Source organism: Meles meles, chromosome 12 (genome assembly GCF_922984935.1).
Source record: "Meles meles chromosome 12, mMelMel3.1 paternal haplotype, whole genome shotgun sequence".
Taxonomy (NCBI): domain Eukaryota; kingdom Metazoa; phylum Chordata; class Mammalia; order Carnivora; family Mustelidae; genus Meles; species Meles meles.
In genome coordinates, this window is record NC_060077.1 from 42,374,951 (window position 1) to 42,397,865 (window position 22,915).

Sequence of the window (22,915 nt, forward strand, 5' to 3'; positions counted from 1 at the left end):
TCCCTGCCCCTCTCTTACCCCCACTTCAACCCTGTGTGTGCAAACACTTTCTCTCTATAAATAAAATCTTTAAAAATATCATTTTAGCTATTCTAGTTCCTCGAACTTTCCCTGTAGATTTTAAAATAATCTTGTCTATATCTAAAAACATGGAATTTTGATAGGAAATGCATTAAACCTACATGTCAATTTGGAGAGAATTTACATTTTTACCATGAGCATCTTCACTGATCTAATCTTCTTTGATTTTTTTTTAATCTTCTTTCGTTGGCATTGCAGTTTTTAGTATACAAGTCTTGATGCTTTGTTAGACTTTACACCTAATTATTGAATTTTTTTTTAAAGATTTTATTTTTTTATTTATGACGGAGAGAGATCACAAGTAGGCAGAGAGGCAGGCAGAGAGAGTGAGAGGGAAGCAGGCTCCCTGCCGAGCAGAGAGCCGGATGCGGGACTCCATCCCAGGACCCTGAGATCATGACCTGAGCCGAAGGCAGCAGTTTAAACCACTGAGCCACCCAGGCACCCCCTAAGTATTGAATTTTTTTAAACAGTTGTAAAGGGTATTATATTTCTAATTTTGGTGTCCATGTGTTCATTCTAGTATATAGAAATACAATTGATGAAGTTCTAGAACCTAGGTGATGTTCGGTGGGCTGAGGTACGGAGCCGATGACCAAGAAAGAATTCTTGAGACATCTTTGGTGCAAAATGGTGGTTTATTAAAGCACGGGGACAGGACCCATGGGCAGAAAGAGCTGCTGCCCCGGGTCGTGAGGGATGGCAGGTTATGTACCCTGCGGTTGGGGGAAGGTGAGGGGAAGCGAGGTTTCACAGGAGTTTTCATATGCTAAAGAGGGCCTACAAGGTGCCGGGATACCCGGAGGTCTTCTCAGAGATACCGGGAGGTCTTCCGGCTTGATCAATGTTGTCTTTTGGCAAGCTATTAACATCAAGATAGGTGGGAGATTCCTGGTGGGGTGTCACAATCCTGCTATCAAGCATCTTTGTTAGTGAGATTTAGGTTCAGGAGAGATTTAACTATATTCACATTTCCTTCTACCTCAGCCTCCTCCAGTTTTGTATATGGAGGGGAGGGCGACCTTAGGGCTTGAGGAATTGAGTTATTTGCCTCTGGAAATTATCAATAGCACAAGGTAACTTCTTTGTTTGTAGATCTCTAGGACATTTGTAAACTAAGGAGAACTATTTGTTTATGACGGTCAGGGGTGCCTGAGGAATGCTACACATATTACGGAGGGGAGCAGATGGAGAGGAGGTGCAAGGGGCCAGCTTTTGCTTTGTCCTCAGCCAGCCTCCTGCTCCCTCATCAAAATGATTTTTATATGCTGATCTTATTACTTGGGTGAAGTTTATATGTTGATCTTATTACTTGGGTGAATTTACTTCTTAGTTCAGGATTCTTTTTATTTTATTTTATTATTTATTTATTTATTTATTTTTGTAAATTCCTTGGGATTTTCTATGTTGGCAATTATATCAACTGCAAATAAGAACAGTTTTATTTCTTCCTTTCCAATTTGTATGCTTTTAATTTCCTTACTACGCTGACTAGAACTTCTAGCACTATGCTAAATAAGAGTGAGATTGAACATCCTTCCCTTGTTCATAATCTCAGAGGAAAAAATTCAGTCTTTTGCTATTAAATATAATGTTAGCTGTACACATTGCGTATTATTTCAATTCTTTTAAATTGGTTGAGGCTTCACTTTATGGCCCAGAATATGGTCTTTTTTTACATATTTTCCATGGGTACTTGGAAAGAATGTGTATTCTGCTGTTCTTTGGTAGAATGCTCTTTAAGTTTAAGAATGCTCTTTAATGGAAGGGGAGGTGAACCATGAAAGACTATGGACTCTGAAAACAACCTGAGGGTTTTGAGGAGGGGGGGTTGGGGGAACCAGGTGGTGGGTATTAGGGAGGGCATGTGTTGCGTGGAGCACTGGGTGTGGTGCAAAAACAATGAATACTGTTACGCTGAAAAGAAATTAAAAAAAAAAAAGAATGCTCTTTAAGTTTAAGCTCTTTAAATGCTCTTTGATTCTACTGGTTGATGTAGTTTGGAGCTCTTCTAGATCCTCCTTTATTTTCTGTCTAGTTGCTCTAACAATTGTGGAGAAGTGGTTGTTGAAGTCTCCAACTGTAATTATGGATTTTCTGTCTCTTTCCATTCTATCAGTTTTTGCTTCATTTATTTGGAGATATTTAAGATTGCTTTGTGTTCTTAATGGATTGATTCTTTAGTTACTATGTAATGTCTTTACCAATCACCTTTAGTAATAAAATTTCTTTATCTGATGTTAATAGAGCCACTTCTGTTTTCCATTGTCTATTTACACAATATAATTTTTTCTATCCTTTTATTTTCAACTTATTTACATCATTATACTTGAAGTGAGTTTCTGGGAGATAGTTAATAGTTGGGTCATGTTTTTATTTTTTATTTTTTAAAGGATTTTTTTTTAAGAATTTATTTATTTGACAGAGATCACAAGTGGGCAGAGAGGCGGGCAGAGAGAGAGAAAGGAGGAAGCAGGTTCCCGCTGAGCAGAGAGCCAGATGTGGGGCTCAATCCCAGGACCCTGGGATTACGACCTGAGCTAAAGGCAGAGGCCCAACCCATTGAGCCCCTGGGTCATGTTTTTAAATCCAGTCTGCAAATCTCAGTCTTTTAATTAATGCATTGAGACTATATATTTAATGACCTTATCATCTTAAGGTTTAAGTCTCCCATTAGATTTTTTGTTTTGTTTGTTCTGTTTTTTGTTTCTCTGGTTTTGTTTCCTGCTTTCTTATGGGAAACGTGAATATTTTTTGGAATTCTATTTGGATTTATCTGTAGTGCTTTTGAGTATGCCTTTTTGATATAGCTTTTTTAATGGTTGATTTAGGAATTTACACTTTATCACAATTTAATGGTATCATTTTACTGGTTTGAATAAAATATAGAAATAAAGAAAGATAAATACCATATAATTTCACTCATATGTGGAATTTAAGAAACAAAAAGAGGAACATGTTGGGGTAGGGGCAGGAAGAAAAAGGAGAAAGGGAAACAAACCAGAGACTCAATCAGAGAACAAACTGAGGGTTGATAGAGGAAGATGGGTGGGGGGTGGGCTAGAGGTGTGATAGGGATTAAGGAGGGCACTTGTCATGATGAGTACTGGGTATTGTATATAAGTGATAAATCACTGAATTCTACTCCTGAAACCAAAATTGCACCGTATGTTAACTAATTAGAATTTAAATAAAAATTTGAAAAGAAAAAATAAAATAAGTGTTCTGTCTTAGACTTATAAATACAGAGAACAAACTGGTGGTGGCAGAGGGGCAAAGATGGGGTGAGGGGGTGGGCAAAATAGAAGTGAAGCAGATAAAGAGGAACAAATCTCCAGTTATGAAATAATTAAGCCATGGGGATGAGAAGTAAAGCATAGGAAACATAGTCGTTAATATTGTAATAACACTGTTTGGTAGCAAATATGACCACTTATTGTGGTCAGCACTGTGTAATGTATATAACTGCTGAATCAGGGCGCCTGGGTGGCTCAGTGGGTTAAGCCTCTGCCTTTGGCTCAGGTCATGATCTCAGGGTCCTGGGATCGAGTCCCGCATCGGGCTCTCTGCTCAGCAGGGAGCCTGCTTCCCTCTCTCTCTGTCTCTACCTGCCTCTCCATCTACTTGTGATCTCTCTCTGTCAAATAAATAAATAAAATCTTTTTAAAAAATAAATAAATAAATAACTACTGAATTACTTATGTGAAACACCTGAGACTAACACAACATTGTCAACATTTTGGTTCTGGGTTGGGCTTACGTCATTGGCCATATTTTTATGTAGACCAAAATGAGGTAACTGCCACAAATAAGAAAACTTGGAAAGCCATGAAAACTTAGTTTCGATCTGAAGGAACTCAGATATAATTGTAGAACCACTACTACCAGTAATATTTTAGGAACCACAGAAAAAGTACCAGAAAAAAAAATACTATCTCAATTTTCAAAAAAGAAGATTCCAAAAGTTACAAATAGTTAATCTAATGTGAATCCTTGGGAAAACTCCAGAAAGAATTTTTAAACAGATGGTTTGTGATGATTTAGAAAATAAGAACTACCAAGATTTACTAACAAGGCATATATAAGACTACCTATAGCTCCCTCTTTGAAGTGCTTGAGACAGACACATCAGAGGAATGTAATTGCATTTAGGATAGTATTTGAAACAGTAGATCACTATAGGCTTGCATGAAAGAATAAAAGTCAGAAGAAAAATAAAAATAAACAAACTATCAGAGAAATGTGGGCTGAGTGGTAGGGGAATGTGTAAAACACCCTTAGAGAAAAAACTATATTATTGATGAACTGAGTCATCTTGGAAGATCACTGATTCACCCAATCCCAGGCAATAACTTGACAAGTAATTGGTTAAGCAAATAGGTGGCATCATTATGGGGAAGGTACAAGATGATTAAGACTATAGAAGTCATACAGATCTAGCCTTCGTTTCAGAGTTTACAAACTTGTCAGTCTCCGATTCCTTATTTGTAAAATAGAGGTAATAAGGCTTCACAATTACTATAATAATACAGAATATTTGTGATAGTTAAGACATTGTAGGTAAAGCCTTTGCATGCATAGGACCTTGTAATACTCACTGATTTGGGGTATTGCTAGGTTTGCTTCTGTTATCACATAGGCTGGTGACACCTAACTGGCAAGAACAGTTGATCTATTGCATGTATTTCATGGGATTAATCTTTGATTTCAATTTATTTTTTATTTTTTTTAAGATTTTATTTATTTATTCGACAGAGATCACAAGTAGGCAGAGAGGCAGGCAGAGAAAGAGGAGGAAGTAGGCTCCTGTGGAGCAGAGAGCCCAACGGAGGGCTTGATCCGAGGACCTGAGCAGAAGGCAGAGGCTTTAACCCACCAAGCCACCCAGGCACCCCGTCAACTTATTTTTTAAAAGATTTCATTTATTTACTTGAGAGAGAGAGAACACAAACAGGGGCAGTAGGAAGGGAAGAGGCACTTTCCCACTGAGCAGGGAGCCTGTTGCAGGGCTCCATCCTAGGACCCTCAGATCATGACCTGAGCCACCCAGCCAACCCCTCTGATTTCATTTTAATACAAACTAAAGTGTCAAAAATTGGAATGACTTAACATCATTTGATATGAAGATCTAAACATTGTCCAAAGGGAGCTTACCAGAAATTAGGAGTGTGCTTAGAGGCCAAACAATCCAGAGATTTCTCAGGCAATATCATAGAAGGATTTTCTATAAAATAAATGATTATAGCCATTCTGTATTCTGCACTTGTCAGCCCACATTTGGAAGTTTAAGTTTGGTTCTGGGTGCTTTGTTATCAAAGAGAAACTAACAAATCGGACCAACTTTAGAGATAATTCATCAAGATAATGGACAGCCTGAAGTCTTGACATAAGAGGACGAGATAAAGGGGGCATGTCAGCTGGAGAAGAGAAAGCTTAGCGGGGATGGACAGCTGTGTTCAAAACGACTGAGGACTATTACATGGAAGAGATGTCTTCTTTGTGACCTTTTGGCACACCAGTAGTGAGTGTAGACACAGAGCATTTGACAAAGGGGATTAGAAGAAAACCAACATTATAAGAATTATTTAACAGTCTGTCTTTGGTTGCTTTGCTCTTCCCAAAGTGAAGTCAGACTATGAAGCCCTTCGTGAAAAATCTATCAAAATTCTTTTACACGGGTTTTAACTGCTCCAATTTGTCAATGTCAACTTACGTCTATGGAAGTAGATCTGCTCTGCCCTGACACTTTTTAAATCAAAGGAAACACTGTAGTCAGCTCAAAGCAGCATGTAGGTCACTATACCCCACCTCCCCTCCTAAGGATCACCACCATGGGCTTTCTACTAACAAGTACAGTTAAACTGTCATCACAGCTTTCTTAGTGATGACATTATGTCTTTCCTTACTGGTTCATAAACGGACACTATTGGCAACAGCCTTTCTGCAATCTCTAAGTGTTTATGGAATTACTTTTTTGGATGTCTTAATTATTTCAATGCAATTTGTTCTCAATAATACTATATCAAGTTTTAATTACATTACTGTTTTGTAAATACTAGAGCGGTAAAATTATACTCACATTTTTACTGTACTTTCCACCAAGTAACAGAAGTATCCTTTTTTCCTTTTCAACTACAGCAACAATAGTCCCTGAAATACTACTTTTATTATTTAGTGTGCTTAAAACTAACCCTGAATGATCAATAGTATACCCTTTCAGAGAGGGTCAGTAGTGACAGTTTGTTTTTATTATGTTGGTCCCCAAATTTGTTGGGAGTTTAATTGCCAAGAAATGAAATAGGGAAGATTAAGTACTTCTGTTAAAGAGAGATTTTTTAACTTCTGCCTCTATCCTCCCAAGAACCAGAAGCAGGAACTCAAACAGATATTTGTACACCCGTGTTCACAGCCACTTTATTCACACTAGCAAAAAGTAGAAGGAACCCAAGTGTCTGTGAGTAGATGAGGGAATCGAAAAAAAAAAAATGTAATCTAGACATACAGTGGAAACTTATTCAGCCTTAAAGGAAGTTAGTTCTGCCACATGCTGCATTATGGATGAACCGTGAAGACATTATACTAAGTGAAACAAGCCGGGCAAATACTATATAATTTTACTCCTATGAGATTGGCCTACACTAGCCAAACTCCGAGAGACATAAAGTAGAATGGTGGTTGCCAGGGGCTGAGGCGTGAGACCACTTAAGATCTACTCTCAGACAAATACCATATGATCTCCCTCACATGGAGACTCTAAACAAACAAAAACTGAGCTTATAAATACAGAGAACAGGTTGGTGGTTTGCAAAGGTAATGGCTGGGGGTAGGAGAAATGGATGAAGGGCGTCCAAAGGTACAAGCTTCCAGTTTATAAAATGAAGAAGTCCTGTGGATGTAATGTACAGCATGGAGACCATAGGTAACAATACTATGTATTTGGAAGTGTTGGCATCTGGGTGGCTCAGTCAGTTAAGCGTCTGCCTTTGGCTCAGGTCAAGATCCCAGGGTCCTGGAATTGAACCCCACATTGGGCTCCCTGCTCAGTGGGGAGCCTGCTTCTCCCTCTGCCCTTCCCTGTGCTTGTTCTGTCTCTCTGTCAAATACATAAATAAAATCTTTTTTTAAAAAGGGGTTGAGGGGTGCCTGGGTAGCTCAGTGGGTTAAAGCCTCTGCTTTTGGCTCAGGTCATGATCCCAGGGTCCTGGGATTGAGTCCCGCATTGGGCTCTCTGCTCAGCGGGGAGACTGCTTCCTCCTCTCTCTGCCTGCTGCTCTGCCTACTTGTGATCTCTGTCTGTCAAATAAATAAATAAAACCTTTTTAAAAAAAAGTGTTGAGAGTAAATCTTAGAAGTTATCATCACAAGAAAAAAATCATGTGGTGCTAGATACTAACTAGATTTATTAGGGTGATCATTTAGCAATACTCACAGTGAATCATTATGTCATACATCTGAAACTAGTATGTCAATCTTCTATCTCAATTTAATTTTTTTTTAAAAAGATCTACTCTCTTTGCAAATTTCAAACACACAGCACACCATGATTAGCTATGATCACTATGCTGCCCATCACATCCCTAGAGTTTAATTCATCTGATGAAGTTATACTTTTGGTACTCTATTACAAAGTTAATCATTTTCACTTCAAGGACACTGGTTTAAAACTTTGCAGTCTGAGTATTATTGCATTTTCTCTTCTTTGGCAACCTTACTGATACTGGGCCAAACTTGTGTACATGGCCGCCCCATGACCAACATAAGGGTGTCCTATCTTTGTGCGCATTTTTAAGATTTTTGTTTATTTGAGAAAGAGAGAGCACAAGCAGGGGGAGCAGCAGAGGGAGAAGAAGCAGACTCCCCTCTGAGCAAGGAGCCCAATGCAGGACTCGATTCCAGGGCCCTGGGATCATGACCTGAGCCACAGACACTTAACCGACTGAGCCACCCAGTTGCCCCTCTTTGCATGCACTTAAAGGACATGACAATGAATGGGACTCAACTCAAGGCCAAAATCTCAGTTCTGATAAGCCACAAAACATTAACTGGGTCTATTTAGGGAGAAAAGTAGAAAAAGATACATGTCATGTGAATAGGCCAACATGGAAAAATAATTAATCTAACATGAGAACTAATATTTCTGAATATGCACATGCCCATTCTTCTTGGCAAATCACCTTTCTTTTGAGGTGAAATGAAGTAATCAATACACTACTTCCTGGCATTTCTTTAGTGTTTCTACACCACCAGCACATATCTATACTGGACATTTTATACTGAGCGCTGTGGGCTCCGCTCAGCAGGCAAGATAAGAATTCATTTCCTTATATTTAGTGTATGATTAAAGTATGTGTTGTTTTATCAGAAATGACTCACCAAAGTAGAACTATTCAATCCTTTCTGAGTGATTTTTCACCTAGAAATTTGGAAATTATGCCTGATTTCATAACAAGTGACCAGGGTGAACGATTGTTGCAATGATGCCTCATTTCCTCATCTCAGCCAGTAGACACTCATTTTTCAAAGCACTGGACTTTCGCTTCTTCTTTTGAATATACACCATTTATGAAACAGTCACCACCCCCATTGCTGTCCCCATAACCATTTGGCACAGCGTCATCATTTATGTTAGCAATATCATCCCCCGGGGTCATGTTACAAAAGAGCCAAAGAAACACATCTGTCATCTAATTCTCAAGATCTAAGGGGAAGTGAACTTTAGCTTATAAATGCTTCCAGCTAAGCCTCTCTTTTCTTTTCTTTTTTTTTTTTTTAATTTTATTTATTTATTTGACAGACAGAGATCGCAAGTAGTCAGAGAGGCAGGCAGAGAGATGGGGGGAAGCAGACTCCCTGCCGAGCAGAGAGCCCGATGCGCGACTCGATCCCAGGACCCTGACATCATGACCTGAGCTGAAGGCAGAGGCTTTAACCCACTGAGCCCCCCAGGTGCCCCTAAGTCTCTCTTTTCTTAAAAGAGATCTTTTTTTTTTAAAGATTTTGTTTGACAGAAAGAGAGAGACATCGAGAGAGGGAATACAAGCAGGGGGAGTGGGAGAGGGAGAAGGAGGCTTCCCACTGAGCAGGGAGCCCAACATGGGGCTCAATCCCAGGCCTCTGGGATCATGATCTCAGCCAAAGGCAGACACTTAACCACTGAGCCACCCAGATGCCCCCTTAAAAGAGCATGAATTCTCTTTTGAGAATTCTTCAGTTGGTTGGTTGGTTGGTTATTTGGTTGGTTGGGATTGGTGCCCTGAGTGTTTCTAAAGTAACCCCTTGTGAATTATCATAATAGCACATAACACATGGCAAATATTTACCTGAGTTGGCAGAACAAATAGCCCATGTTTGATAGCTACTTGTAGGATCCATAGAGAACATTCATTTTTAGAACAGTTTCCCTTTTATAATAATGATGTAGGAGGATAACTTTTGCGGTTAAATTCTAGATCTGTTTTAATTTAGTCCCTTTTGTAGCTGCTCATCAAATTCCCAGGTTTTGGTATTACTGAGTTTAACTTTTTTGACTATTGTGTTTAAGTAATTCCATACAAACATCAAGAATGAGTGCACTCTTATACACTGCAAAGAGGACATTTGAACTTTGGAGATTATCTTTGCCATCTGTAGACGTGGACCTGGATGTGCCTGGATCTGATGTGCAAATGGTGTTTATATTTATCAACATTTCTCTAATTTACTGAATCTCTGTCCATTTTTTGAGTTATTTGCATTATTCTTTAATTTTCTAAGTCCATTTTAAATGTTATAAGGGTGAACCCTCTTCATTACTTTGTGTGGTATTGCAAATATGTTTCCTACCCAGTGACTATTATTCTTAACTTTGTTTATACTGCCTTTTGTTGAACAAAAGTTTTAAATTTTTATGTAGTACTATTCTTATCAATCTTCTTCTTTTTCTTACTGGCTTTTAATTTCAACATCCTGTTTGTTTGTTTGTTTGTTTGTTAAGATTATATTTATTTATTTGACAGAGAGATCACAAGTAGGCAGAGAGGCATGCAGAGAGAAAGGAAGAAGCAGTCTCCCTGACAAGCAGAGAGCCCGATGCTGGGCTTGATCCCAGGACCCTGAGATCACGCCTGAGTCAAAGGTAGAGGCTTAACCCACTGAGCCACCCAAGCGCCCCAACATCCTATTTCTAAAATCTTTCTCCACCACTTTCTTTTCATTTCTTAGGCTTACTTTATTGCCTTCCATAAGGTCTTATAGTTTATTTCCATAAAATTCTGATAATTTTTAAAAGTTTTTAGGTATAGACATTAAGATTATATGGGGCATCTAGTTGGCTTTGTCAGAGCATGTGACTCTTGATCTCGGGGTTGTAAGTTTGAGCCCCACGTTGCATGCTAAGATTACTTAAAAATGAAAACTAAAAAAAAAAAAAAAAAAAAAAGATTACAGGGACGCCTGGGTGGCTCAGTCGGTTAAGAATCTGCCTTCGGCTAGGTCATGATCCCAGGGTCCTGGGATCAAGCTCCACACTAGGGCTTTTGATTTTTAATCTTTTAATAATATGGATAGTAGGAATCCATTTTTTTTTTCCATGTGGACTCACAGCTCATCTAACACCATTACTAAGTAACTGATCTCTTCCCTGCTTATTTAAATTGCCACCTTTAAATTTAAAAGATAGTAAGTTCAGATAGACACTCAGTTCTGTTTCTGGAGTCCTTACTTTATCACACAGATTTGTCTATTCCTTCGCTATACCACGCTGTTTTCCTCTTTGTCGTTACAAAGTATATTTGAGATCTGATAGGATATTTATCTCCTTTTTAATTTATTTTTATTTTCTGGCTGTTTTTAGACCCCCTCCTCTTATTCATCTTCCATGTTTAATCTTCATATGGGCTCTTAAATCCATCTGCTGAAGTTTAGCAGCTACTTAACTCAGTCCTATCACTAGTCCTTGAAATTATCACCATATTGCAACTCCTTCAGTGGCGTTCCTTCTCTCACTGTGCCGACCACAGTCTACTCTCTGAACTCCTTCCATTAGGAAATTTGATTATTTTGAGGCCTCATATAATTTTTAAAACAGCTTTATTGAGCTATAATGTATATACCAAACAATTTACTCATTTAAATTGTGCAATGCAATGGTTCCTAGCATATTCAGATTTGTGCAACCACCACCACAATCCATTTTAGAGTATTTTTCGCCACCCCAAAGAAAAAGATCATACCTTTTAGATATCACCCCCCAACCTTGCCATCTTCCTCCTCCTCCTAGACATCCCAGTCTAGGCAGCCACTAATCTACCTTCTGTATTTAGAAATTTTTTTATTCTGGAACTTTATATAAGTAGAATCATATAATCCATAACTGGCCTCTTCTACTTACCATGATGTTTACCAAATTCATCCATGTCGTCGCATATATCAGTACTAAACTCTTCCTCATGGTCAACTAATATTCCCCCATATGGATATACCACATTTTACCCATTCATCAGCTGACAGACATTTGGGTTGCCCTACCTTTTGGCTCTTATGAATAATGCTGCTATGAACCTCATAGAAACTTAAGATGAAGTTGTTACACTCAAAAAAAAAAAATTATGAGAATTTTTACTACAGTGGCATTAGATTTATAGTTTCATTTAGGAAAATTTTAATTTTTTTCTTACAATATTACTTTCATCAAGGAAAATTATCTTCCTTTACACCTATTTAGGCCCATGGGGTGCCTGGGTGGCTCAGTCGGTTAAGCGGCTGCCTTCGACTAAGGTCATGATTCCAGAGTCCTAAGATCCAGCCCTGCATCAGGCTCCCTCTTAAGCAGGAAGCCTGCTTCTTCCTCTCCATCTCCCTCTTCCACTCCCCCTGCTTGTGTTCCCTCTCTCACTGTGTCTTTCTCTCTGTCAAATAAATATATAAAATCTTTTTTAAAAAATTTACATCTATTTAGACCTTGTTTATTGCCTTCCACAAAGTTTTATAGTTTTCTTCATAAAATTCTGTTGCATTTTTTTATGATTTGTACTTAATTTATAACATTTACTATTTTAAATGGGATTTTTAAAAATTAAAGCTTCTATTTGGTGGTGGTAGTATAGAGAAAAGCTATTAATTTTTGTATTTTTTAGCCCTGTATCTAGCTATCCTGTGGATCTCTCTTATGCATTCCAATAGCTTCTCAGTTTTTTTTTTAAGATTTTATTTACTTGACAGAGCAGAGATCACAAGTAGGCAGAGAGGCAGGCAGAGAGAGGAAGGGAAGCAGGCTCCCCGCTGAGCAGAGAGCCTGATGTGGGGCTCGGTCCCAGGACCCTGAGATCATGACCTGAGCTGAAGGCAGAGGCTTAACCCACTGAGCCACCCAGGTGACCCGCTTCTCAGTTTTTTTATCTTCCAGATAATTATATAATGTGAATACATGAAACTTATCTCTTACTTCAGAATATTTATATTCCCTGTATCTTTTTATTTTCTAATTTCATTGGTTTTGACTCCAGAATGACAAATAATAGCAATAATACTGGGCATATATCTTTCTTATCAGTTTTAACTTTTACTGCAAGCAACATTTCAGCAAAAATAAAAGAAATTTAACAATGAAAGAAAAATCACCCTGAATCCCATGTGAAAGCAAGCTTGAAAAATTACTGAAAATAAATTGTTTGTATATGTATAGAAAGGCAGGAACGTGGGCACCTCAGTGGCTCAGTCAGTTAAGCAACCGCCTTTGGCTAAGGTCATGATCCCAGTGTCCTGGGATCAAGCCCCACATTGGGCTCCCTACTCAGCAGGGAGTCTGTATCTCCTCTGCCCCTGCTCATGCTCTCACTTTCTCTCCCTCTCTCTCTCTCTCTTTCAAATAAATAAATAAAATCTTAAAAAAAAAAAAAAAGAAGAAGAAGAAGAAGAGAAAGACAGGAAAGATATACACCAGACTGCTACACAGGTAGTTCTTTTAAGGGTGTAGAATTCTGTAGCAGAAACAGGGGTGGAGAGAGAGACCTACTTTCTGCTTTATGCACTCCTGTGTAGCTTGGCAATGAGCCTTTCCTACTTTTATAATTTTAAAATGCATCTTGAAAGAAAATACAGAGTACAAAGTGTTTAAAGACTTTCTTTACATATCAAGATTTAAAGATGTATGCATTGTTAATGGCTAAAATTGAAGTTGTATTTACTAAGTTCAGTCTCAATTAAATGATACAAAGATTAGATAGACAAGTAGATGAGAGAAGGACTGGTAGAGATACTGACACGGTTACAGATGTATATTCATTGGCTGTTACTAGACAGTCCAAAAACAAAAAGATGGCCACAGAAAGGAAGTGGGTAAAAGAAAAAGCTTATAGACCACATAGGAAGGATTTGGGGGCACGAGGTCAAAGCTATTATCTCCCTCCTCCAGACACCTGAGAAAATGTGAATGGGGAAATTACTTCATGGGCTGAAGAGAATTTTAATTGCTCTCTAAGGTCATCAGAACTTAATGATTTCCTGCCAAAAGTTTTTCCTTCTGAGACACCATGGGGGAGTCTAATACCATAGGAAGCCATCTATATTTTTCATCCCAGTATTTAGGGTGCCACATCAATGGTAGTGTGCCCACATTTTATTACTGCTTGGAATATGACTAAATGTGCCCCTTCTCTTATTCCCTTTCAGGATTTCCAATGAACACTCCCCCAAACTCCAGATCCGGAGTCACAGTTACCTGAGGGCAGTAAGTGAAGTCTCCATCAACCGAAGCTTGGACAGCCTTGACCCTGCTGGCCTGCTCACATCACCAAAGTTCCGCTCTAGGAATGAGAGCTACATGCGAGCCATGAGCACCATCAGCCAGGTGAGCACCATGGCTATGGGCCATTACCTGCATAAGGGTTAGTGGACACAGGGCATTAAGGGAGTAAATCATTGATGGATCAACCTGATCTACACACTACACATGTTCAACTACTACTAGGGAAGGATAAAGGACACCGGAAATTCACCAGTAGTCAGTCAGTACCAGCACACTTGCCATCAGGAAGTTGACGGATGAGGTGATAAAGATGCTTGTAGGACAGAAGGACATGGTAGACATCACTGGCAAAAACCATAGCACTGTCTGATCATAAGAGTAGAAGTATTGAGCAGATCATCAAGACAGGGACCCAGGGACAAGAAGTGAGATACGTCCTACTTATTTCAGTTGGGTCCCAGGTAAATATTATATCTTGGCAATGAGACAAAAGCCACTTCTAAGAACCAGTATGCTGGACCAGGGATTAAGACTCAATAAAGGCAACTTAATTCTATGTCCAAAATACTCAGCTGAAGTCCTCCAGTCTATCCCATCAAAGGTCTCAGACTGTGGGAGATGGCTGTTTCACCTAAGACTGGGGATTAAGAGGACCTGGGACTCTTGGAGGACCTGACCCTGCAGCTTTTGGGGGACCATAAGAGGAACCAAAGATACCACAGGGGCTGACTTTCTCTGGGAGCACAAGAAGGGTATTTTTTAAATGATGTGTAGGAACTCTGAATTTAAATTTCTATAAAAAAAAAAATAACTGCTATACAATTAATTCAGCTAGTATTTATTTAGCAGAACACTGGACCAGATTATACAAGTTATTCGTTGATGAACAGTACAAAATCACTTGCCCTTCCCTGGATATATACATTTTTTAAAATATTTATTTATTTATTTGAGAGAGAGCAGAGTAAGTGAGAGAGAGAGAGATTGAGCACGAGCAGGGGAAAGGGGCAGAGAGAAAAGGAAAAGCAGACCCTCATCTGAACAGGGAGCCTGATACTGGGCTCAATCCCAGGACCCTGGGATCATGACCTGAGCCGAAGGCAGACACTTAACCTACTGAGCCACCCAGGCACTCCTCCCTGAATATATTAGTTAATGCATAGCTTTGCATGCCAGGCCCAGGAGAATGGACTTCATTTGTTAGGAATGAGACTGATTAAAGATTAATTGAAACCTCAGCTTTTAAACAGGCAAGAGATATGATCAGAACTTTGATGTGAGATAATTCATATGGAAAAAATAGAGAGAAGATAAGAGGATGAATGGTTAGAAGTAAAGAAGCTAGTCTGGAAGACATTGTGATCACCAAGGTAAGAATTAACGCTACTAGCAGTGCTGCTACAAATGGTGGTAGCTGTGGTGAGGGTGGTGGTAGTTATGGTAGTGGTGATGAGGATGGTGACGGTGACTGTGGTGATGAGGAGGAGCATGGTAGTGAGGGTAGTGGTGATGGTGACCATGTGATGAAGAGGAGGATGGTAATGAGGGTAGTGGTGACGGTGATGGTGATGGTGACTGTGGTGATGAGGAGGAGAGTGGTAATGACAGTGGCTAGCCAAACACAGTAGGCTGAAAACTGAAGCATCTCTAATCTACCAGAGTGAGACCCTGAAATAGGACCATGGTTCTTGCCTTGTCCCTACCAACAAAATAGAACTCTTTACTCTAACTGCACTCTTGAAGAGCAAAGGCAAGAACCATATCAAGGCCCTGAGAGCAGGGCAGGGTGGGAATTGGGGAAAGCTGGCATGGGGGATCCCCACATCTGCCCACTGTACATTTTGTTACTTGAAAGAATCCTGCAAGAACATGCATGCCCAACTATGCTAGCTGATATGTCCAATGATACTCACTATCCCAACTCCCAGGAAAATAGTTGGTGCCTCAATTTGCTGAAATTTTGACTTGCCTCCCCTTACTTTTTTTATAATAAGCAATATAATATTTAATATTTCTTGGGGCACCAGGGTGGCTTAGTTGTTGGTGTCTGCCTTCAGCTCAGTTCATGACGTCAGGGTCCTGGGATTGAGCCCTGCATTGGGCTCCTGCTCAGCGGGGAGCCTGCTTCTCCCTCTCACACTCTCCCTGCTTGTGTTTCCTCTCTCACTATCTCTCTGTCAAATAAATAAATAAAATCTTTTTTTTAAATAATAAAAGTAATACTAAAATAAAATTTCTTTAAGCTTTTGTTTATTCCAGATGGCCTCATGGTCACATAGGCTTCTGGAAAGATAGTCTATAAATCCAGCTGTCATACATGTAGAATACATCGAATACATCAGTGGATTTTTTTAAAAATTGTTGGAAAATATTTATACCCATTCACTGCTTTCATAATTCTAAATGTTTAAATTTTATTTTTTACGAAGATTTTACTTATTTGCCAGAGAGAGAGAGAGAGCACAAGCAGAGGGAACAGTAGTGTGAGAGGGAGAAGCAGACTTCCCATTGAGCAAGGAGCCTGATGCGGGACTCGATCCCAGGACCCTGGGATCATGACCCGAGCCAAAGGCAGATGCTTAACCAACTGAGCCACCCCGGCAACTCTAGATTTTTAAATTTTAAATGTTCAAGACAGGAGAAACATGTTACTTCCCCCATCAGGACATTGAATCTACACAGCTGCCTGGCTTGAGTCCCTGTGCCACGGATCTTACCTTCCTAAGACACCATCACATCCTAGTGACAGCCTAGTAACTTATCAACAAAAAAGAGGCGCATGTGGGCCCTGATGCTAAAGCAGGTTGTGCCCTGTAATCTGGTGGTATAATCATTTAGCCTTAAGTAAAATACAGAAAGAATAGCCATCCTAAATGGATTCCTAATGATACATCATTTTTCTAGTCCCATACTCACTTTTCAAGTAACAATATTTTTAAGGATAATTTCAAACTATTGCAGTCCCAATGGTGTCATTATTCAAAGGAGAATAGTTTCTTCTTCAAAGCAATACTACCATATATATTCTAAACTTTTCAAAAAGTGGTCAGCTTTTCTAATGTTGGGGATATTCTCTCTCATAGATCTTTAGTAGCAGTTCTAATTGTATAGAATTTAAATGCATTATATCCTATTCCCTTTTAAAACCTGGCATATTATTCATCAAAGGCTCCTAGAAAGATCAAAGTAAAATGTTATAAGCCAAAATATTGGTCTAGAATAACTAAATTGTTTATTTATGCCATTCATACCTCAAAGAAGTAAAATACCTCTAAAAACAGATTGTGCATGGTAGAGAAAAATTGAACTTTTTTATATTTAGTCCCTTTCTATATTTTGTACTATACATACATCTAATAAAAATGGGGGTTTTTATAAAGTAAAGCTTGAGAAGAAAGAATTTTTAAAAGTCACATTTAAAATATATGTATGTATTTGGTATAGTAACAATCATTTCCAAATTAGCCTAATTAATTCATAATAAATAAATTATGTCTTCATTTATTTCAAGTCAAATTCTCAAATATCTTCATCTGGAGTGATAAACCAGAAGCCCACAGGCATTTCTGGCTGGCAATGTATTGGATTTCTACATCATTTTTTTAAAAAGTGAATAAGCAGTTATTATGCTCAGTGGTAATACCAGCAGTTTAGCCATGACTTGTGACCTAGATCATCCCTTTATTGTATACATTCAAAGAAATAAAAACTCAGGTGAATTAAGGGTCTATGAATACAGCCAGTACAGAACCTAGAAATCCAAGTATCCTGATTCCTCACTGATAAGTTTCTTCAGTACCTACTGGTATGGAGATATTGATGGCAACAATATTGCTAATAATAGGAGTAATAATGGAAATGATAACAGCAGAATAGTCATCATGTATTGCTTACCTGATACAGATAAGAAACTTTTCATATTTTCTCATTAATTTCATATCAACTATAAAAAAAGATCATTTCTTACTTTATGAAATTCAGTTTAGACATTTGTAGTAAATTGATTCTTTGTTCCCACTACACTGTCTCACAGAATAACATCCACTATTTGTGGAGTATCTACAATGTGCCTAGAAATATAATATGCATTTTGAATATTTTATTTTTATCCTTAAAGCATCTGTAGGAAATAGGCATCATTGTACCCATTTTACGGATGAGGAAAGTGAGGCTCAGAGAATTCAAGCAAATTGCCCATGATAGAATAGAAAGAGCATTAAACGATACCTGGGGGGCACGTGGGTGGCTCAGTGGGTTAAAGCCTCTGCCTTCAGCTCAGGTCACGGGCTTTCTGTCAGCAGGGAGCCTGCTTCCCCTCTCTCTCTCTGCCTGACTCTCTGCCTACTTGTGATCTCTGTCTGTCAAATAAATAAATAAAATCTTTAAATAAATAAATAAATGAACTATACCTGGGGCATCTGGGTGGCTCAGTCAGTTGAGCCTCCACCTCTTGATTTCTTTTTTTTTTTTTAAAGATTATTTACTTATTTATTTGACAGACAGAGAGATCACAAGTAGGCAGAGAGGCAGGCAGAGAGAGAAGAGGAAGCAGGCTCCCCGCCCAGTAGAGAGCCCGATGAGGGGCTCAATCCCAGGACCCCCGGATCACGACCTAAGCTGAAGGCAGAGGCTTTAACCCACTGAGCCACCCAGGCACCCACAACTCTTGATTTCTTAATAACATTCCTTTCTCTAACTTACTTTATTATAAAAACATAGTGCATCATGTATATAAGACAGAAATATGTGTTAATCAGCTATGGTGTTAGTAAGGATTCTTTATAATAGGTTATTAGTAGTTACATATTTATGGAGTCAAAGTTGTATGTGGATTTTCTTTTTTTTTTAGGATTCTATTTATTAGAGAGAGAAAGAGAAAGCATTTGCTGGGGCGGAAGGCAAGAGCCGGGGAGGGGGAGGGAGAAGCAGACTCCCCCCTGAGTGTGGAGCCTTACATGGGGGTCAGTCCCAGGACCCCAAAATCATGACCTGAGCCAAAACCAAGAGTCAGACGCTTCACTGACTGAGCCACCCAGTCACCGCTATATGTGGATTTTCAACTGCATGGGGGAGTCGATGTCGCAACCCCCATGTTGTTTGTTCAGGGTCAACTGTATTTTAAAAGGCACTAAACAAGGGATTCCTGATTGACTCAGTCCGTTGAGCATCTACCTTTGGCTCAGGTCATGATCCCAGAATCCTGGGATGGAGTCCCGCATCGTATCTGGCTTTTTGCTCAGCAGGGAGCCTATTTCTCCCTCTGCCTGCCACACTCACTTCTTGTGCTCACTCTAACAAATAAATTTTTTAAAAACCTTTAAAAAATAAAATAAAATAAAATGCACTAAATGACATTAAAAACATGATATAAGACATGAAAGAAAAAGATACCTCTGAATTTTAAAACCTTAAAAATCACAAAACTCAGGAAAAAATTGGAAGTAAAAGAAAAATCACTTCAGCAATGAAGATTAAACTAGAAGAAATATAGGAGCAAGTAAATGAGACATTTCATACACTAAGAAAAATAGAATCTAAAGAGGAGGGACTTTTTTAAAATCATAAAGAAATGAAGAGATAAAAAGGATTCAAGAGACACTGGTAAATATTTTGGACAAAGATTGTACACATAGATAATAGAAGTCTCCAAAGAAGAAAATGAAAGCAAAGAATGAGAATGAATAATAAAAATAATGATTAAAGAAAACTTTAATGAAAACAAAAAGATGTTTCAAAATTATATACTACATACCTGAGATTGACCCAAAACAATAACTAAGACATAGTCTAGTAAAATGAAAGGACTCTGATTTCAAACAAAACAAAATAAAACAAAGCTCCTTGGACTTCTAGACAGAAGAGCAAATGACCTAGAAGAAAAAAATTTGGGGCGCCTGGGTGGCTTGGTGGGTTAAGGCCTCTGCCTTCGGCGCAGGTCATGATCCCGGGGTCCTGGGATCGAGCCCCGCGTCGGGCTCTCTGCTCAGCAGGGAGCCTGCTTCCTTCTCTCTCTGCCTGCCTGCCTCTCCGCCTACTTGTAATTTCTGTCTTTCAAATAAATAAATAAAATCTTTAAAAAAAAAAAGAAAAAAATTTGATGAATCACTTCTACTCCTGAAATCAATATTATACTATATGTTAACTAACTAGAATTTAAATAAAAATTTGGAAGAAAGAAAATTAAATTCTCATCAGACTCTTTAACAATAGTTTATGACAAAGGAAAATTGAGTGATGTTATTATATTCAAGGAGGTAAAATGTGAACGAAGATTTTATACTCCCATAAACTGACTTTCATATAAAAGGCACAGACAAACTATTATAAACATGAATGAATATGGGAAACATCATTTCCATGAGCCCATCCTGAGGAATCAACTAGACAATGAGCTTTGGACAACCCCAATGACCAGAAATAAGAACTAGGGGTGAATAGATGTAGAGACTCATTTCTGGACTCTCGATTCCATTCCATTGATCTATATGTGCCAATTATTGTGGCTTTGATTATTGGTGGCTTTGCAGTCTAAGTTTTGAGATCAGGAAGTATGAGTCCTCCAGCTTTGTTCTTTTACCAGGATTGCTTTGGAAATTATGATGTATCAATGTATTTTTCTTTGTGGGTTTTTTACCCCCTTGGAATTCTTTGAGCATTCTTGGATTCTGACATCTGACTAGTGGGAGTTCCAAAAATAAATAATAAGTAATAAGGCAATTACTAATGAAATAATTCAAGAAATGGTCCCAAAACTGAAAGACATGATTCTGTAGATTTGAGAGGGACCAGTCAGTACCCATCACAATTGATAGAGAAATATCCACATAGGGAACATCATGGTAAAATGTTAGCTCATTTGGGCCAAGATCCTAAAAGGCTTTCAAAAGAGGGTGAGAAAAAAACAGTTTATATGGAAAGGTTCAGGAATGAGAAAGGCATCTATCTTCCCAGACTCTAGTGTATATGGAGACTAGGAGACAAGGAGCAAAGCCTGAAAACATTGGAAAGAAGAAAGAATGAAGGCTAGAATCCTGAATGCAAGCACACTCTCCCTTAACAGTGGTGGTGGAATACAGACATTTCCATCAACGCCAGATGGCCAGCTTGTCCAGAAAAGCACCGGAAGATGTTTTCCACCAAAAGGAGGGAATAAAACAAGGAAGAGGAAACAGGGACTCCACCACAGTTGAGATAATCAAGGGCACCCCCACAGTGATAGGGAAGAGAGATCCCAGGATAGCAGGGGGCTTGGCAGCCATAGATTGCAATAAGAGAACAGAGGCTTCGAGGCTAATGCTTTAAGGGCAGGAAGGAAACCAACAGGTTACCTGAGGTCTACGAATGTATCAATAGGCTCAATTCACATAAGCAACTTTTTGGAAATATGGATGCAAATACCATAAGATCCAATTGGAAGAATTGAAAGTGATTGCGTCTGTCAGGGGAGAATCTGGGGTGGGGGAGTAAGGTGGGTTAGGGGTTTGCTCTTTTTCTTTATAAGCCATCTAGAACTATTTAACCTAGATCTGTAGAATTTTGATAAAGAATAATCTTTTTACGTGAAAAAAATGTAGTGGCAAGCATTAAATATACAGTTATTTATGAGAGACTAAATGAGGGCTAAAGCGGGGGAGAACATGTAGGTTATATGCTCTGCAGTGTAAAAATAACACAACTACTTTAAATGAGAAAAGAATAGAGAGTGAATACACACAAAAAAAGGAATTGTTAAGTTCTCAATAATGACATGGGTATGGTATTATTAGTATGCCATTCTGAGATGGTTGTGCATATATTACAGAAGAAACAAATGAATAATTGTAGACTATCCCAGTTCTATCATCTCCTTTGCCCCCTGAGAACCAGGACTTTCAGTATGGAATCAAGGTATAAGTATCGAAATAACATAGAACAGTCTCAATTTTAGTTGGACATATTCACTAGATCTGCCCACCAGAAGACCTAGTTTTGCCCACTGTAACGATGACCAACTCAGTAGCAATGACAACAAAACTTCCTGGGGCCCAGACTGCGTTCTTGAGATACCATTTCCCATTAAAAGAAGAAGGACTTTTAGAATAAAAATACTGATTCCAGGACTGAGCAGGAAAGGTAGAAGATGAGTTTGGAATACCTTGACATACCTGATATCAAGGAAGTTATCAAAGACTACTCGTTTCATGTCAAAAGGATTCAGGAGCCAACCTAAGAGGCTCCTACCAGTTAAAGATCAGTGAGTTCAAATTTGAAGTGAACTTAAAACCATCAAATATTTTTAAATTGTGTATTCATTTTGGTATTTTTAAAAGTTAATTGATCGCTTTTGATAAATAAGAGGGAACGGATTTATTATCTTGAAAATAAGAAGGGGGGAAAAAAAACCAAACATTTATTCTGCCATTCCTATATGACCTACACCACTGAATAACCAAATAATGTGAGAGGAAGCATTTATTTATAAAAAATGTTCCAACTAGTAACTGCAAAAGTAATGAAGGAATTAGAATATCACAGTTTTACAACACCCAGGCGTTGAGCACCAATGACTCCTAACAACATAAAAAGAGAAACAAGATATAATGTGTCTCCTGATAAAAGAACACATGACCCCTAGTCTTGCCAAAGGGATTGAACTAGAATCTTATAAAGCCCCTGGACCTAGCTTACAATTTTCAGGAAATACAAAAGACAGAGGAACATGCTAAATCCTACCATGAGTATGAAATCAGTAAATTCAGACTGTGGGAAGCTTTACAGGTCAAACAACCTAGATGCTTCCATAAATAAATTGTAATTTAAAAACTATAGGAGGAAGGCCTATATGTTAAAAATAAATTGAAAGATATACTGAAATTTTTAAATGGGTATAACTATACTGTAAGGTCCAAGAATGCGTAAGGTCCAAGGATGCACATAAGTGAATAAACCCAAGCAATTCCTTATGAAAATAATTCTTGGGGCCCCTGGGTAGCTCAGTGGCTTAAGTCTCTGCCTTCGGCTCAGGTCATGATCTCAGGGTCATGGGATCAAGCCCCACATCGGGCTCACTGCTCATCGGGGAGCCTGCTTCCCCCTCTCTCTCTGCCTGCCTCTCTGCCTACTTGTGATCTC

The 22,915-nt window shown here is 38.7% G+C and overlaps 1 protein-coding gene across 22 annotated transcripts in view; it reads left to right on the plus strand.

The window, feature by feature from the left end:
- The window catches only part of DLGAP1 (DLG associated protein 1), a 906,793-nt gene that overhangs the window by 706,093 nt on the left and 177,785 nt on the right, over positions 1–22,915 (plus strand). For all 22 annotated transcript variants that reach the window (XM_046025114.1, XM_046025116.1, XM_046025110.1 and 19 more), the window contains one exon: positions 13,729–13,906. In XM_046025114.1, the coding sequence (XP_045881070.1) occupies positions 13,729–13,906 (178 nt within the window). The remainder of the gene's footprint in view (positions 1–13,728; positions 13,907–22,915) is intronic.